At 38.1% G+C, this 17,984-nt stretch overlaps 1 protein-coding gene across 14 annotated transcripts in view; it reads left to right on the forward strand.

Annotated features, from left to right (window-relative positions):
- LOC105465996 (lysine acetyltransferase 6B) overlaps window positions 1-17,984 on the forward strand; it is a 205,506-nt gene that overhangs the window by 148,818 nt on the left and 38,704 nt on the right. For 8 of the 14 annotated variants that reach the window (XM_011714716.3, XM_011714712.3, XM_011714713.3 and 5 more), the window contains 8 exons: window positions 1,421-1,536; window positions 1,781-1,862; window positions 4,252-4,384; window positions 7,125-8,056; window positions 9,042-9,163; window positions 10,941-11,056; window positions 13,424-13,565; window positions 16,730-16,891. In XM_011714716.3, coding sequence (XP_011713018.2) covers window positions 1,421-1,536; window positions 1,781-1,862; window positions 4,252-4,384; window positions 7,125-8,056; window positions 9,042-9,163; window positions 10,941-11,056; window positions 13,424-13,565; window positions 16,730-16,891 — 1,805 coding nt within the window. The remainder of the gene's footprint in view (window positions 1-1,420; window positions 1,537-1,780; window positions 1,863-4,251; window positions 4,385-7,124; window positions 8,057-9,041; window positions 9,164-10,940; window positions 11,057-13,423; window positions 13,566-16,729; window positions 16,892-17,984) is intronic. The other 6 variants (XM_071069762.1, XM_011714721.3, XM_011714722.3 and 3 more) reach the window with 2 other exon arrangements.

Genomic DNA, 17,984 nt, shown 5'->3' on the forward strand with positions numbered 1-17,984 from the left:
AGAGAAGCCTCATAAAAGAACAGTGTCACAGGTTAAATGCATCTGCCTGGGTGTCTCTCCTGCCTGAGGTCATAATCCTGTGACAATATTTTATTTTCTCAACATCTTAAATACAGATGTTTAGATTTTTTTTTTTTTTAACTCAGGAATAGTGTGCTTTTATTAACAGTATTGGTGATTGATTTTGAATGTTTTTACTTCAAAAAGCCAAATCTCCTGGTGGGTGGAATTTTATGAAGCACCTGTTAAGCTTTAGGGAGGAGGACCTTTTTGGCAGCAATCCAAAATACATATTTAAACAATGAGCCTGCCAAAGTCAGGAAATTATAAAACAGTTTTGAAATTGCAGAATCTGCTTTTTTTATTACCCCTCAGGTTTCCTTTGCAGCTTGGTTGTAAGTTCTTTCACATGGGATTTACTAATGTTCTTACTATTTAAAGACCAGGTTTAAAAAAAATAAAATGGAGTTTGGAGATCTCTTTGAGTTTATGTGATAAAAGACCATTAGATTTTAAACTGTACAGCCTTCCAAACAATCTAGGCTCACGCTCCCCACACCTCTTGGAGGAATCTATTACTCGCAGGCTCAGGGCTGGCTTCTTTGAAAGGCATTGCCCCTCAGGGTCTCCAGTTTTCCTCTGTGAAGTGAGCAGTAAGACATGGTGTGTGGAGCGCTGCTAGGTGAAAAGTGTGCACCAAACAGTGTGGAAAACTCAATGCTCGGGAAAATGGGGGAACCTGCTGAGGCCGCACTTCTTGGTGGGTCCCGTTTAACCTGGATCTCTCAGCTTCTTAATTCTGTCTCTCAAATTCACTGTTTCTGCTTCTGCTTCCAGAGTTTAAACTCAGTGACCCAGGGGCAAGATGGCAATGTCTGTCCCAGCAATGGGATGTTCTTTGTGTACTGTTGGATTTGGGCGGGGGAGGGCATCTGCAGTTAGGTTAAGCAGTCTCAATTTTTTATTTAGTTATCTGTTAAGTTTTATGATTTCATCACACATAGAGAGCAGGAATTGTTTGAACTTTGGCAACTCCCCTCAGTGTGTGGCAAACCAGGACCCCCTGGGTAGATGGTGGTTGATGAAGACGGCAAGTACAGGAGATTGAACAGGGCGCAGGAGTGAGAACGCCTGAGCCTGTGTTATCTTCAAGTTCTCGAAGGCTTGAGATTGGAATTGGTATAAATTAACTTCTCTTAGGGAAAACATTTTTAGTCATTTTGTTACATGCAGGGAAAGAAGGTAAGGTGAAAAGGCAGAAAGGAAATCTGTAATTTAGATTCTCTGATCTGTTGGCATTTTCAAGTTCCTAAGGTTCATTGGCAAGCCTCATCAGCTATCTATTAAATATTAGGGAATGGGAGTTTAAAAAAGTCAAAGGCACCATTCCCATCAAGCAATTTGCTTTTTATTCTCATAGGACACCCATCCTGTTTGAAATTTTGTCCTGAATTAACAACAAATGTAAAGGCCTTAAGGTGGCAGTGCATCGAATGCAAGACATGCAGTGCCTGTAGAGTCCAAGGCAGAAATGCTGTAAGTATGGCTCCCGTAATCCACTGCCAGGTAACTCGCTAATTTCCAGTATTAAGGTGTTTTCGTTTTTATAGAGTATGGCTACTTTCTTTCTAAAGTTTTAAATTCACGTGTTGTCAGACTGCAACTGGGATCTTGGTGCACTTTCCTTATGTTGTATTAATGTTAATCCAGTAACAAAATAATTTTTAGCCTTTTACAGTTGGTTTCAGTCTCAATTAGTCTCTAATATGTTATATTACAGGATAATATGCTTTTTTGTGATTCCTGTGATAGAGGATTCCATATGGAATGCTGTGACCCACCACTTTCCAGAATGCCAAAAGGTGAACTTTTAAACTGTATTAAAAATGTATTTTATTACATATTGGTTAGCTTTGTCCTGAGGTCTGACAGCTCAGAGTTATACAGGTTCTTTAAGCATTTTTTTCATCCCTCCCACCTTCCCTATACTTGTGAGTTTAGGGTTGTGAATAGAGGATTACAAAAGCATAGAAAAAAATAACATATATATATGTGTGTGTATATATATATGTATATACATATATATAAAATAAAGGCTCTAATTCAGACCCAGGGATGAAAAAGACCATCTCTCTCTCCAAACCATTCCCCTATTAGAATAAGATTAGATTATGTAGGTCAAAAGTTTAGAACACTTTCCATATTATTCAGCACAGTGTTTAGACCTTAAGAAATTTTATATTTTTGAGGATGATAGTGACTCCAAAGTCCTACAACAGGAAGCCATCACCTTTTTCTTGGCCATTAGTTGATATTTTGAACACGAGCATCTGAATGATCTTATAGCTGATCGTGTCTGATGGAATGTGGATTTTCTTCTATTTATTGTGTAAATCAGCTAAGCTCAGCCTTTTCCCCCCATTTTGCAATATATTAAACATTTAAAAATAACTTTGCCTTTTTATTAAAAAAATCCATAATTTACGTTGTGGAAGATTTAAAAAATACAGGTAGACAAAAAAGGAATAAAAATTAAAATGAATTAGAAATACTTTCTCTGCCTTCACATACCCTTTGAAGGGAAATGGAACATTCTGTACATGTTTTTGTAATGTACTTTTTTCCTCCCTCTTAATAGATTGTAAGCACCCCTACATCATTAAATATTCTCCTAAACATAGTTTTTAATAAGTGTGTAGAACTCCATAGTATAGAGCAGGGATTACAAACCTGGCAACTGTGGGTCACAGATACGCTTTGTTGGCACCATATTTTTAAAAGTTTGAGTCCTCTGGGTGGTGCATGCGTGCTCCAGTTTGCCACAGTCTCACTACTCCCTGCTGTCTTACACGTTCCAATTTGCTTCAGTCACATGTATTATACAATCTAGGTCCTTCCTGGAGGTATTTGATTTTCCAGCCCACTGTATAAATGAACTATAATTCATTTAACCAATCCCTTAGGGTGGATATTACAAATGTTTCCAATTTTTTCCATCCACAATTATTTCCTTGAAATAAATTCCTAGGGGAGGAACTGTTGGATCAAAGGCTACATACATGAAAGGCTGTATCAGTTTTCAGGCTGTCCAGCAGTGTATGAGGATACCTATTTTCCTGTATCGTGACTAGTACTCACCGTTACTATATCTCGAGTCTAAGACACAGGTGTTTGTTTGTTTGTTTTTAATGTTTTAATATCTTTGAAGTCAGATGCATCATATAGTATCTTAGATTTGGTGAAATACAGTATTATTATTTTTTAAATTTTACCAGTTTGATAATAGAAATATGTCTGATTTTTTTTTTTTTTTAAGTAGTCAGATTGAACATTTCTTGTGTTTTATTCTTGGCTGTTTGTATATCATCTTTTCTAAGGTACCTCTTTTTATCCATTAATCATTTTTCTCTTGGGATTTTTACCTTTTTTCCCCTGATTTGCAGAAGCTCTTTTTTTTTTCATGTAGTCAGATTCATGAATCTTTTTATTTATGGCTTCAGTTTTAAATGTAGTCATGCTTAGATTATATAAATATCCACATATCTTTCCTGGTACTTGTAACATTTTATTTTTTCATATTATAATATTCATCTGTCTAGAATTTATTCTTATAAAGGATAGGAAATAATTCCTCTTCCAGGTAGATAGCTATTTGTTCTATCACGCTTATTGAATCATTTCATCTTTTCCCCACTGATTTGAAATATGACCTTTTGATATGCTAAACTTTTCTGTAGGCTTCGGTTGTTCTGGTCTTTCCATTCTTATGCATTGACCTATTTTCCTATGCTAGATGTATAGTTTTAATCATTGTAGTTCTGCAGTACTCAAAACTACTGATAATTTTTTTAGTTTTGGAACTTTCCAGAAAGAGATGATAATTTTTTTTTTTCTTCTAGAAATTCCAAAAATGGACTGACTTGAAAATGTCTCCCTCAACCCAAAAGATAAAATATCTGACAGGGGCGAGTGTTCATGTGTGTTTATATGTTGGTGAGAGGCTTAATGACATGTTGGGAACAGCTTTATGGAAGGGTTCTGAGAGAGAGGCCACCTCTGCCCTCACCACCTTCGTTCTGGGGAAATTGACCTGCAGTGATGGTTTCCTAATGAAAATGACAAAAGGGAATGACGCATTTTTTGGAGTAAAGTTCAGCATACAGGCATCCTTGAGCAGCTTTTTACAGATATTTAATATCTTCTCTTAAAATGAAACATTAAAATATTTTTCTCATATATATATTAATTCAGGGATGTGGATTTGCCAAGTCTGCAGACCAAAGAAAAAGGGAAGAAAACTACTTCATGAGAAAGCTGCACAAATAAAACGACGATATGCAAAACCCATTGGACGACCGAAAAATAAATTAAAGCAACGATTGTTGTAGGTTGAGATCTTATCAAAAGAAATCTTTTATGTTTTGCTTTAAAATATAGGTGATTGTTATTCTCTTAGATTCCGTTAGGGGTTTTTTGGCATCGTTTTTTCAAACTCAAGGGTTGAAAAATACTTCTCTTTTTGCTTGAGCTGTGGAAATTTTTTGAAAATAACATTTTTAATTACCATTGGCATTTTGGGGTCTTCTGTTGGCAGTAGCTGTGATACTAAGTGACATTTTTCAAGCAGCAGGATGGAAGCAGAATGTAAGAACTGGAAACAATCATTCAGCCTACTTTATTACTGGCTGAGCATAGAAGAGCTTAATTATATAAATATTTTCATAGGAATTTTAAAACGAGAGGGATTTGTCCATGTCTATAGCAAATCTCTTTCATCACTCCAGATAACATTTTAGAAAAATACCTCTCTCTTCTGATAGTAATGTAGCATTACCGCTTTTTAAGATCTCTTTTATGAAATAGGAGCTTCTGAAAAACCTGCAGATGACCATTTGCCTCTGAAGAGTTAGACACAGCTATTTGACAACTGCACTTGTGCAGACATATATATAAAATAATATATTCGCAGTGGCCTGGAAATCTGCTATGATAACCCCGTTTTCACTATCTTGTTGCCATATAATTGCCATTAAAGCCCAGTAGAGCATTTAGCAGGAGTTAGTTGGAAAAGCAGAGAAAAAATAAAAGGTGAAATGAATTTATTTTAACCTGTGTAGAGTATAGATTTGACTATCAGCATTAAGGTGTTTACAAATGGAATCAGGAGACTTGCACATCTATAACAGTTCTGCCAACAGACTATCACCATCTTTTCAGGCTTAGTGAAAGGACCATTGTGATGGAGAAAGAATACATGCTCTGCACACACCTTGAACAGACACTGAGAATCTCACTCCCTTGCTTACTCCTTTTCCCCTAATTTTATCTGAAGCAGTTCTCACTATCTTACTCGCTCTCAGGAAAATAGTATCCTCCCGCACCTTTATCTCCTAAGAAGAAGTAAGAAATGCAGGCTTCTTTCCAGAGTTTTCTATGAAACTTTGCGAAAACCCTTTAACCAGTAGACATTGTCAATAGATTTTGAAAAAATTTCTAGAGGCAAACATGAAACATGGTTATGAATAAAATCTTTCATAGTAGTATCATTTGAAGTAGAAATTATATGTTTTTGCATTCATCCTGTGTAAGCATTGTTCCCAACATGGGACCGTATCCTCAGGGCCCAATTAAAAAAACCAAATTAGGATATAAACTTTCTAAACAAAGGACACAGCTGAAAATTGCATCTGGCACCAATCCTAACTTTTTGTTTGTCCAAAATTGTCCTTTGAGCTTAGGAATTTTTAAGACAGTCTAGGGAGTTTTCCTTTTTACATGCTTTATAAGCATGTTATCCTTTCTGGGCAATCGATTCCAGATACAGTCCAAATGCAGCATTCTGATGTGAAACATTTTAGCCTGGATGAGTTCTTTGTTGGTAACTCTCACTGTGTCTCTGGTGACACTAGAGATCTCCAACGTTCACCTGACTTGGCTGAATTGGTGGTGCCAGGCAGGTGGTGCCAAACAGTCATGCACTTCTCCCCTTCAGCCAGCAGCTGAAATCTGGTCATTAAATCTTTGTATACAAGATGATCACTAAAATGTGCTCTTGTATTTGTAATTACTTAAGATATTTTTATAATTCAGTATTGTCTCTTTTCAAGGCTTTCATTTCGTCATTATTTGCCTTCAGCTAAATTGATCATTTTGAAAGTACATTCTTGGGCCCCAGCATTGTCATAATTCATCTGCAAATGTTTCTCTATTGTATGAAACTCTGCTACGAAATGGGTAGCTTCGCAAACCCTAGCCTGAGGTGAAGACAGTCGGCTGCTGTTCATGTAAGCAGCTGTGTTAGCGAGTGACCTCTAGTTTCTGTTGACTACTCAACAGTATGGGCAGAACCGGGGTATAAAGATTCTGACGCCAAGTGTCTGATAATGACCATGGTAAATGTGCCGCTTCTTCACCAGACTCTCCATGTCATGTCTGACCCGCTGTAGCTTTTCTTTAATCATTTCTTCAGTTTTTTGCTATTGTTGTCCTTTTTTCAGCAATATTTTATGCTGTAGTTAATTGTCTTCTCTCCTAAGAGAGTATTATTGGTTATCTTACCATCCTAAACACAAACTGCTGAGAGGAAGAGGGTGTCTTTTTATGTTTTCTTAAAAAAAAAGTACAAATTTATAGCCATATCCAAACTCTATTTATATAAGTTTGCAAGTTGAATTAAAAATTACTTTTAACTAGAGATTAGATAAGCTTCTTCTTTTGCTTCTGGATAACACATATGACTTATTTCCTCCTAATACTTTAAAAAAGACATTCCAGGAGATCATAACTATTTGTGACAACACCAAAGGATAGCTTGTTTTTATTTAATTATAATTAAAGCATCGGGTGTTCTTTTAGTCTCTTCAACATTTTTCTTGCTTATATTGCTCTTGGGTCCACATGGATTCTTCCAGTACCTGTTGGATGGGCCCTGGAAAAACCATGACATGCAAATGCAGTTGCTGCTGCCTTTCCAACAGAGAAACATCTAGGTGGTGGCACACACAAAAAAAACAGTTCTTAAGTTTAAGCCCATTGAATGCATCTAGTTGCAATAAATTTGTTTTTAGATACCTTTATAATTCTATTTATTAAATGCTGATACTATTCTCTAAATTTCTGCCTAGGTCTGTAACCAGTGATGAAGGATCCATGAATGCATTCACAGGAAGGGGGTCACCTGGTAGGGGTCAAAAGACTAAAGTCTGTACCACACCTTCATCTGGTCATGCTGCATCTGGGAAGGACTCAAGCAGCAGATTGGCTGTTACAGACCCCACTCGGCCTGGTGCCACCACCAAAATCACCACCACCTCCACCTACATTTCTGCCTCTACACTTAAAGTTAACAAGAAAACCAAAGGGCTCATTGATGGCCTTACTAAGTTTTTTACACCATCACCTGATGGTCGCAGATCACGAGGTGAAATAATAGACTTTTCAAAGCACTATCGTCCAAGGAAAAAGGTCTCTCAGAAACAGTCATGCACTTCTCATGTGTTGGCTACAGGTACCACACAAAAGCTAAAACCTCCACCTTCTTCACTTCCACCCCCAACCCCCATCTCCGGTCAGAGCCCCAGTTCACAAAAGTCCAGCACGGCCACTTCTTCTCCCTCTCCCCAGAGTTCTTCCAGCCAGTGCAGCGTGCCCTCCCTGAGCGGCCTGACCACTAACAGCCAGCTGAAGGCACTCTTTGATGGGCTCTCTCATATCTATACCACTCAGGGACAGTCTCGCAAAAAGGGACACCCAAGTTATGCACCACCCAAACGTATGCGTCGTAAAACTGAATTGTCTTCCACGGCAAAATCTAAAGCCCACTTCTTTGGCAAAAGAGATATTAGAAGTCGGTTTATTTCTCACTCCTCCTCCTCTAGCTGGGGGATGGCTAGAGGACGTATTTTTAAAGCAATTGCTCACTTCAAGCGAACAACTTTCCTTAAAAAGCACAGGATGCTAGGCAGATTAAAATATAAAGTGACCCCTCAGATGGGGACCCCCTCACCAGGGAAGGGGAGCTTGACAGACGGAAGGATTAAACCTGATCAGGATGATGGTAAGCAAAAGGTCAAAGCTCCAACCAAACCTGCGTCCCGTCCCTTTCTCCCCAACCCCGAAAAAAATCAACCAATCAATTCCTATTTGTCACATAGGTCTTAGCTATTTCTCTTGTTCTCACTTCACTTTCATACAGAAGCAGTGAAACTTTGACCTTTTTCTAATGCTGACTAAACCTCCAAAATGTTGTTTTTCCAACTAATACTCTCCCACCTTTTATTATTTACTTCCATTCGTAGTGACACTAGGACCCCCAGATGCCTCCATAGCGTTGCTTATGGCTTTGTAGTCCCGCATGAGTAGCCACTGCCATGCTTCTGCCATGCTCTCCCCCATGTCGCCTCTGCAGCCACAGCGCTGTTTGGTCGTGTGCTGTCAGTGCTTCCAACAGGGGGTGTTTCAGCTCTTCCCTCTGCTCCATTGCTTTCTCATGACAAAGTTCATCCTGCTTCCGTCTCAGCAAAGCCTGATCTGTGACTCTGTGATGTGTGCTTTTGGATGTGAGTGTGTCTGTGTGTGTATCCACCTTAGGGAGAAAACGGATTTCATAATTTCATTGAACAAATTGGCCCATTACATTTGCTACCCTTTATCAAACAAAAACCGAAAATGTGTCATTTGGACAAAGTGGTAGAATTTATTATCTCAAAACTGATAATGGGAATGCTATAACTAGACATTGATAAAACTTCTAATCTTGGTTGAAAAATATGATTTCACTTTGTATTGCTCTTACTTTCCCTCATATATTTATTAAAGCTGTAAAAAGATGACAGTGATAAATTCAAATAAAAATTTGAGTATAGCAGGGAAAGGATACTGCTGGATCTATGAGCAGTGCTTAGATGTAAAAGCTTATTTATAAAGCTTTAAAAAAAATCCCTATTTGCCCAGTATGCTAATTTGGTGCCATTTTGGTAATATATGATGGTTACTCATGATTCAAGTCAGTGAATACACTTTCTGCTGGTTTTAAATGACAGATACTGAAATAAAAATAAACATCAAACAAGAAAGTGCAGATGTAAATGTGATTGGAAACAAGGATGTCGTTACTGAAGAGGATTTGGATGTTTTTAAGCAGGCCCAGGAACTTTCTTGGGAGGTAAGGCGAGGATCCCACATTGTACTAGCAAGTATAAAATGTGGCTTCTGACTATCCATATGGAATTACTGTGTTGATTTTATAGAGAATCCCTTTCAACATCCTGTGTGATTCTTTAGCCATTATCATGCCCATTTTTATTAACTGTGCATTCAAACGCAATGACTTTGTAGAATTGTCTCCACTCTTAAAAGTAGGTATTGGCTCAGCTGGTCTCACAAAGTAAAACAGAGTAGCACTAGTTGAGGCAGATTTTGGAAAACATTTCTAGGTGTGAAGGAATAGATTTCTGATGAGTTTTGCCTAAATTTAGAAAATAACAATTTAAAATCATTAACAAAAAGAGGAACATCGCTGTTAAATTTGCCGATGTTTCTTCCAACACAGATGGCCAGCCATATGAAAAATGTCTCATATTTTTAGCTCTTTTGCATTGATGAAAAAATATTGTGTTTCACGATCAGTTGTAGTCAGTTTTATTTTTATTGTCCAGTAATTTCTTTAAGTGATTCCACTTTAATTCTGCCTAAGTTATTACCACCCAGATATTGAAAGGTGAGGCTGTCAGACTTCTCAAAGACGAATCTGTTATGAATTGTGAATTTGTTGTGTCAGTGACTACATTCGGTTTCTCTGGCCAATGTGGTCAGGCAGACTCCCTACCCAACCCCACTTCCTGTTTTGTGGGGAAGGGGTTTTCTGTAGGCTCTTAACGCTTTATTTTTAGTAGCAGCCAGTTGGGCTAAATACTCCTGACAGTTTCTACCTTTAGAGCTATTGGATATTTCCAAGCCTCATTCTGCCCCTATCAGGATGCCTTGTATCAGCTTTCCTTTGGCTAAGATAAATGTCAAATTTCCCCCCATTATTAAGATTGGGAGTCCTTGAACCAGCCCAGATTGGAAGTGGAGCAGGTCGAAACTCCTATGTTGATCAGTAGTGGGATTATGCCCTTGAATAGCCACTTTACTCCAGCCTGGGCAACACAGCAAGATGCCACCTCTTTTAAAAAAAGATTCGAAGTCCTTAAATATTATCTTTTTTTTGGCCTTCTTCTGACATTCATATATAAACGTGAACAGTAGGCCATTATCTGAAAGATACTGCTAATTCTAAAACTTTTTCATTCCAACATGGTAAAACTGGCTTTTTTTATTCAAGAAATATTCTTGTTCTGTGTCAGGCACTGTACTGGACACCAGGGATACCACAGTGAATCTGGCAGGCAGAGTTCTTAACCTCATATGGCTTTCTACATGGAAATAAGGGAAATAAGAAGAGACAAATGCTAAGCTGCAGATTTCACAATTGATTATTTAATTACAGTTGTGATAAATACTACCTCATGGAGGAATAGGAAACTGTAAACATATGTAGTAAATAAGCCTGTGTAATAGCCACATCATTTATAATCACCTAATTTCTAATCTGTTACAACAGATTGTTAAATCCAGTTCTATCGACATTTGTATGTATTTATACCATACTTACTTCCTTTGCTATATTGTTTCTTAGGGTATTCGTTTGCTGTGAATCTTACACAGAGGTAATGTTAGGTTGGTGCAAAAGTAATTGTGGTTTTTGCCATTGAAGGTAATTATAAAAACAGCAATTACTTTTGCACCAACCCATTTCATAAGGGTCTATAGTATTTTAAGACCATGCAAATTCACAATTAAGATTAGCGTTCTGATAAGTTTTGATAGTCACTGGTGAAAGAACCAAAATGTAAGTGAAGTATATATATTATTATTTTCCTTTTCTTTCTATTTAACAGAAAATAGAGTGTGAGAGTGGGGTGGAAGACTGTGGCCGGTACCCTTCTGTGATTGAATTTGGTAAATACGAAATCCAAACCTGGTACTCCTCGCCTTACCCACAGGAATATGCAAGGTAATGGAATAAGTCTGGCAGGTGTATAACTTGAATGTCACATATGTGAGAAAGGAAAATTCTTGATTCTAAAGTAGGAATTAAGGATGATTTTAGGAAATAAATTTTGATAGTCAGTGCTAAGTGCTTCCCAAACTATTGCTTTTGCCAGCACCTTTTAATAGTATTCCTTGTTCTCAGTAAATTCCTTATGCTCCTTAGTTACACGGGCATTATAAATTTTGCCATTTAGCTTCTAGACTGTGCTTTCTTTCCTTGGTTAATTGGGGAAATGTTGGTTTTGTATGAAACCCAATAAAAAAAAGAAATTTGCCATGGTGAATTATTTGGTAGACTTTCTTCTCTGGTTGCCTTTTATATTTTTTAATTAGGCCTGTTCATTTTATCTCTGATTTCTGGCATTTTATTTTCAAGTTTTTAATAGAAATTTAGCAAAAGAAGGAAAAATGGGAGAAAGTAGATGGGAATGGGTAGTCTTAAGAGACCGTTCCCCAAATCTTTACTTTTAGAACCATTTGTGACTTTGAAGAGAAGGCCAGGCCCAGTGGCTCACTCCTGTAATCCCATCACTTTGGGAGGCCAAGGCAGGTGGATAACCTGAGGTTAGGCGTGCGAAACCAGCCTAGCCAACGTGGCAAAACCCCGTCTCTACTAAAAATACAAAAATTAGCCAGGCGTGATAGGGCACGCCTGTAATCCCAGCTACTTGGGAAGCTGAGGCAGGAGAATCACTTGAACCCAGGAGGTGGAGGTTGCAGTGAGCCGAGATCACACCACTGCACTCCAGCTCGGGTGACAGAGTGAGATCCCATCTCAAAAAATAAAAAGTAAAAAGGAGAAAAAATGGTATCTGAGTTTTCATTTGTCTTGAACTCAAATTAGCTGTGAACGAATATATCCCAAAATAGGTACATTGAGAATAGATTGCTTCCATGAAGTACATCAGGGCACACTTTACTAGTATCTTCAAAAATTTTTTAGTCTGCAAAGTTTTCAGTAATTATAAATTTGGCTTTCTTATAGAATAGATCTTATTTTTTTCATTAGCATATGAGCATCTGGCCAATCACGTAAGTGGAGAAAATGTGAAGTGTTTTCTAAAAGTTAAATGACAAAGTAAAAGTCAAGAATTTTGGTTTCTCCTCCTAGCTTATACCATTTGGTTGTGTGTTCTTGAACAATTTTTTAAAATGACTATGAGCTTTCATTTGCCTAGGTAATCATAAGCCATGTGCTCTGAAAACTTTGAATAAAATTTGTACATAAGTGCAAGGTTTGAAAGTAGTCTCATCTGTGTCTGCCTGTCTCTTGAAAACCTTTTACCCCATTCTTAAACTTTTTACCTTGCAAGTGCTTCTAAACGTTTTCTTATAAATATCAGCCGTGTTCATTAAAATATGGAAATAAAAAGTATTCTAATTTTTAAGGTGGAGAAAAAGTCAGCAGGGAAGAGAGGTAAAATTTGTCTTTTACTCAAAGTAATGGGGGAATTGGTAGAAAACAAATTAGATCTTTTGATTTTTAGCCCTGCCATTTACTGCATTAGACCATGTATAAATCTATAATAATAACTTTAAAGTTACCTCTTCCAGAAGTGGAAATGGTAACAACTAAGTTCAAGGACTTTTCGGCCTCATATGTATGCAGATTGTTTAATAAATTCACTTCTGAGTAAAATATTATAGCTATACCGCTGACCATCTATAATTGGAAATAAGATAGTAAGTGTGAATTTTGAAAAATATGCTTGGCCCCTTGACAGGATGGTATCCTTATTAAGTTGATTTTTAGGGTGGTGGTTCCACATCTGTAAACCTTTCTTTACATAGGATATTTTTAAGCAAACAAATGATTTGTTCACAAAGTAAAGGGAGCACGTATTATGGATTATATTGAAAAATAATGTAAGGTTGTTTTTATATTCTCTCTTTACTATTGGCTTTCTTTTTTTTTTTTAATTAATTAATTTATTTATTTTTGAGATGGTGTCTCACTCTGTTGCCCAGGCTGGAGTGCAGTGGTGCGATCTCGATTCACTGCACCCTCCGCCTCAAGCAGTTCTCCTGCCTCAGCCTCCCGAATAGCTGGGACCACAGGCATGTGCCACCACGCCCAGCTAATTTTTGTGTTTTTAGTAGAGACGAGGTTTCACCATGTTGGCCAGGCTGGTCTCAAACTCCTGATCTCAGGTGAACTGCCCGCCTCGGCCTCCCAAAGTGCTGGGATTACAGGCGTGAACCACTGCACCCAGCCTCCAATGTTATTATACAACCTTTTTATGAGGTAGAGAAAATTGAGCAATATTTAATCTTCCCCCGCAACAGTATAATCTATCTGATAGATTCTGTGATTTTTAAACTTCAACAGATTACCAAAGCTTTACCTGTGTGAATTCTGTCTTAAATATATGAAAAGTAAAAATATTTTGCTAAGACACTCCAAGAAGTGCGGATGGTTTCATCCTCCAGCAAATGAAATTTACCGGAGGAAAGACCTTTCAGTATTTGAGGTAAGCACGTGTAAATAAAAAATTCAGCTTTTTGAAATCTAGTACTCCTAATTGTTGACTATGTGCTGATTTGTGTTTAGAAGGTGCAAAGTATATTTAATTTTGGCACTGAAATTCAGACTGCCCTTTAAAACATCTCCGTGTTTTGGAATGTTTATCTAACCATATTAAGCAACCATTTAGATTGATGAAGAATCCCTACTTCATCACATTAACATTTTTGTCTTCCCCAAAATCCCTGTCTACACTAGATATATTCACCAATGAATTTATGATCTCCTCAGCTCTTTGTAAATTCCACTTTCTTTGGCAGGAGAAATGAGCTTTGTTCAGCAGCTCTAGCCAATGTCTGGCAGGTGCTCACTCTTCCAGGGAATTGAGCAGCTGTACATATCTCCTCAATACACAACCACCTGTGTTTCCATCCACTTCTTGGCAGGATGGATAATCCTTTTGGTGAGACCCTAGCAGATGTTGGGACTCCCTCCCATCTGGGTAGATGGCCACCCCTGAAGAACTCTGCTGTTCACAGGAACCCCTTGTGGCCATATGTCTGTCATTGTGGGTTTCTTGAAGACATTTTGTATCTCCAGAATTGATTTAGTAGCAGGCCTTTGCCTCTATATAGTTGCATTGTTTAATTATGTATCTATTGTCAGTTTCAGGGATTCAGTTAAGCTGAGTCAGTTTTACCTTGCAGGGACCATGCCTTTCTCCCAGGTTGTTGTCTGTCTGCAGGACTTTTCACGTCTCTCCTTTATGCTCTTCCCTCCACTTGCACACTTCTGTTGCCTGCTGCATTTTTTTCTTTTGTGACCCATCATGGTATGCATTGATGCTCATTCCTGGGTGCTGGGGACACGCCTACCTTATACAGCAAACGTGATGTCTTCTTTCTGTGAAATATAGTTTCACTTCTGGATTCTCTTTTTCTGAACTGTTCAGGCTGACACTTATTGTTCTGCCTTACAGTTCTCTTTATTTCTGGCCTGTAGTGTCTTGCCATCATATTAAATAAAGGGAAGGTTGTAGGTTTCTCACATGGACCAGGCTCCTTCTCAGACAGGTTTGGGCCCACTAGGTTTTCCCCAAGACTGATCAGAGAACACAGGAAACTCCAGTTGTGTCTTATGATTTTTTTAAAGCCTTCTCTTTTCTGTCAGGCTCTTTTGGCAAGCTTGGAGGAAGAAGGTATTGTTGCTGGGAAGGTTAGGTGATATATTAGTTCTTACTAAAAGTTAGGCATAGAGTTTCTCAATCTGGTCACTATTGACATTTCAAGCTGGTTACTTCTTTGTTGTAGGGGCTATGCTATACAGCATAGGATGTTTAGCAGCATCTCTGGCCTCTACTAATTGGATGCCAGTAGCACCAGTTGTACCAACCAAAAATGTCTCCAGACGTAGCCAGATATCCCCCAGGGGGGCAGAATCACCCCCAGTAAGAACCAGTGGGCTAGAGGGAAGGCTGAAGACATGTTGCCTGAGCTTCCTGTTGCTATGCTATCGCGCCAGCCCCAGCCGGCTGAGGTGACACAGCTGCTCATAGTTGAAGCTTAGCTAATGTCACAAGTTCAGCTTTCCTATTGGATCCTTCCTTGATGCCTTAGATCTGTTCTTCCAACCAAAACATTGTTTCTCAAAGCTCAAAACACATTGTTGGCCTTAAGTAATTATTTAATAAATCGGCATGAGTCAGCATTGGGGTTGAAGCTGTCATAAATCCATGGAACGTCTTCTCAGGGGCAAGGGGATCAGTCTTGTTAGGCTGGTAAGAATGGGCTGTTCTTTCAGGGCAGGTGCTTTTGGACCATCCAGAGATGAGAGGGGAAACATCAGAAGCATGTCTCTAAAATTCGCTTGTACGAATAAGGAGTTGGATTTGATAAGTACTGAGGTCCCTATTCTGGAACCTGAGTTAATAGAGTGTAACATTTGGGCAACTTTTCTCCTAGCAGTTTCCTACAAAACTTATAAAATAAAGGAGGAATAATCATAGATTACGATTTTCCTGCCTTCTTCCCTTTCTTTATTCCTCTTACACCTTTCACAACTGATCAGAATTTTCTTCAGCACTGTCATCTCTCTATTTTTCTGGTTCACAGTTATGTATATCTGCATCTTACCTTTTTGTAATATACTACCATTTCCAAAAGGGCCTTACTCTCAAATATATGAAAACTTCCTTTAATTAAAGGGAGAATTGTATCCTCTGTGCCCGTTGCCCGTATTTGATTGTGTTGCTATGTATGGGACCTAGGTTTCATCTAAGGGAAATAGTTATATGAAATCTAAAAATAATTTGTGCAAGATGAGAACCCGTATGGTCCACAGGAGACCTGAGAATGGTCAAGTTCATTGTTTAAGAGCTCTGGTTAGCAAATACCCATTTCCCTTAAGAAAAGTGCTAGGGAAATTCTTCTTGAATCTGCTGTGTTTTCTATTTTCAACAAGTAACTACATTTGATCAAAGAAATTGGCATCTGTGCCTAGCCTCCTGTCTGTAGCCATCAGTATCACAGCTTGATTCTTTTATTTTCAAGAGAAGTAGACTGTAATCATGGTGCTTATTGTAGGTTGAAATTCATATCACTTTCTCTGTAAGTATTCCCAACATAGATATTTTATCTTTTCCAATTATATTTAAGGTGATGCTTGGGATAAAACCAAAATGGAAACCTCTTTGCTAATCCACACTTCTGAGGAATCAGAATAATACAGTTCATTAATTTTAGTTTTATGTGAAACCCTTTTGAAACAACAAAGTTTAACTTACTTGAGAAGTATTTTGATCTGTTTATATTTCCTTAATACAGATTTATTTGGTTCAAATAAAGAGAGAGGACATGCCTCATCATTTTTAGCTCAGAATAAACTACAAGTAAAAATTACTCCTTTACTAGTGGTTTGGCCCTTCTTTGGTAGCTAAAAGAGAAATTTAACTACTTCAAATATACCCTAATTTAAGAGAAAATGTGGAATTCTGATTTGCCAGTGACAGCTGTTTTCTGGTTAAAGCTGTACTTGCTTAATAGAGTGTTTTAATCTCTCAGTTTAAGATTTGGAAATAAAATGATGTACTTTCTGAAATACCATATAGAAGAAACAATTTTATATGGCGTGGTATTTTTATGTTAAATAATGTTGTCTGTTTCTTTCTGCTAGGTTGATGGGAATATGAGCAAAATTTATTGCCAAAACCTTTGCTTGTTAGCCAAGCTCTTCCTGGACCACAAAACGTTGTATTATGATGTCGAGCCATTCCTTTTTTATGTCCTTACAAAAAATGATGAAAAGGGCTGTCATCTGGTTGGATACTTCTCTAAGGTAAAACAAGAGCCAGCATGACCTTCATTTTCTTTTCAAAATGTTTTTGGTAGAGCCCAATTCTTTGAACAGGGCTTTTTCATTACTGTAATTTGAATAAGTGACATGTGTTTTTGAAAAGCTCAGGTTCTTGTTCAGAGCTCATTTTAAAAGATGGAAACAAAAAACATGGTGCCTAGTAAGTGTGTGAAGGACCTCAGCACTGTGTGCCATCCTGATGACATTCTAATTGCTGCCTTGTGGACCACTTAGCATCTTTGATATTCTCAGTGTAAGCTTATTTCCGTTTTCCCTTTAAGTGGTGTCAACATGAAGGTTTCAGTTTAATGTAGCATTTAAGAGAGAATTCTCCTTTCTCCTTGTTGCCTTCCCTCTGTGGTCAACAGTATCTCAGTGAGTTAGGACGCTGGCATTTGGACAGTCAAGCTGATAAAACGACTGGTTTTACACTTTCGTCTCTTATTCTCTGTGCTATGGTTTTAAGTTCTAAAGCAATCTCACCTTTAGAAAGCCTAAGTATCAGCTGGGCACAGTGGCTCATGCCTGTAATCCCAGCACTTTGGGAGGCCAGGGCGGGTGGATCATGAGGTCAAGAGATAGAGACCATCCTGGCCAACATGGTGAATGCAAAAAATTACTAAAAATGCAAAAAAATTAGCTGAGCCTGGTGGCACACGCCTGTAGTCCCAGCTGCTTGGGAGGCTGAGGCAGGAGAATCGCTTGAACCTGGGAGGCGGAGGTTGCAGTGAGCTGAGATCGCGAGTGAGACTCCGTCTTTAAAAAAAAAAAAAAAAGCCTGAGTATCTCCAGCTATTAGAGTGGGGGAAACATCGACATATTGAGGGGATGTAGCTTGTCCTTTTCAGTGGTTCAGAGCAGTTCACTCACATTCTGCTCAAAGGCTTCTAAGAAACAATAGCTCCTTTAATAAAGGATAACTGAGTTTGGAGATGTTTACCAGGTAATGACCTTAACTTTTCTGAGGCACCTAGGAAATAGTTAAATTTACCAGGATGGTACATAGAGACAATAATTATGAGACTTTTAGGTAGAAGATCCAAACTCTATCTTTTATTTATTTTATGATACATTT

Source organism: Macaca nemestrina, chromosome 9 (genome assembly GCF_043159975.1).
Source record: "Macaca nemestrina isolate mMacNem1 chromosome 9, mMacNem.hap1, whole genome shotgun sequence".
NCBI lineage: Eukaryota > Metazoa > Chordata > Mammalia > Primates > Cercopithecidae > Macaca > Macaca nemestrina.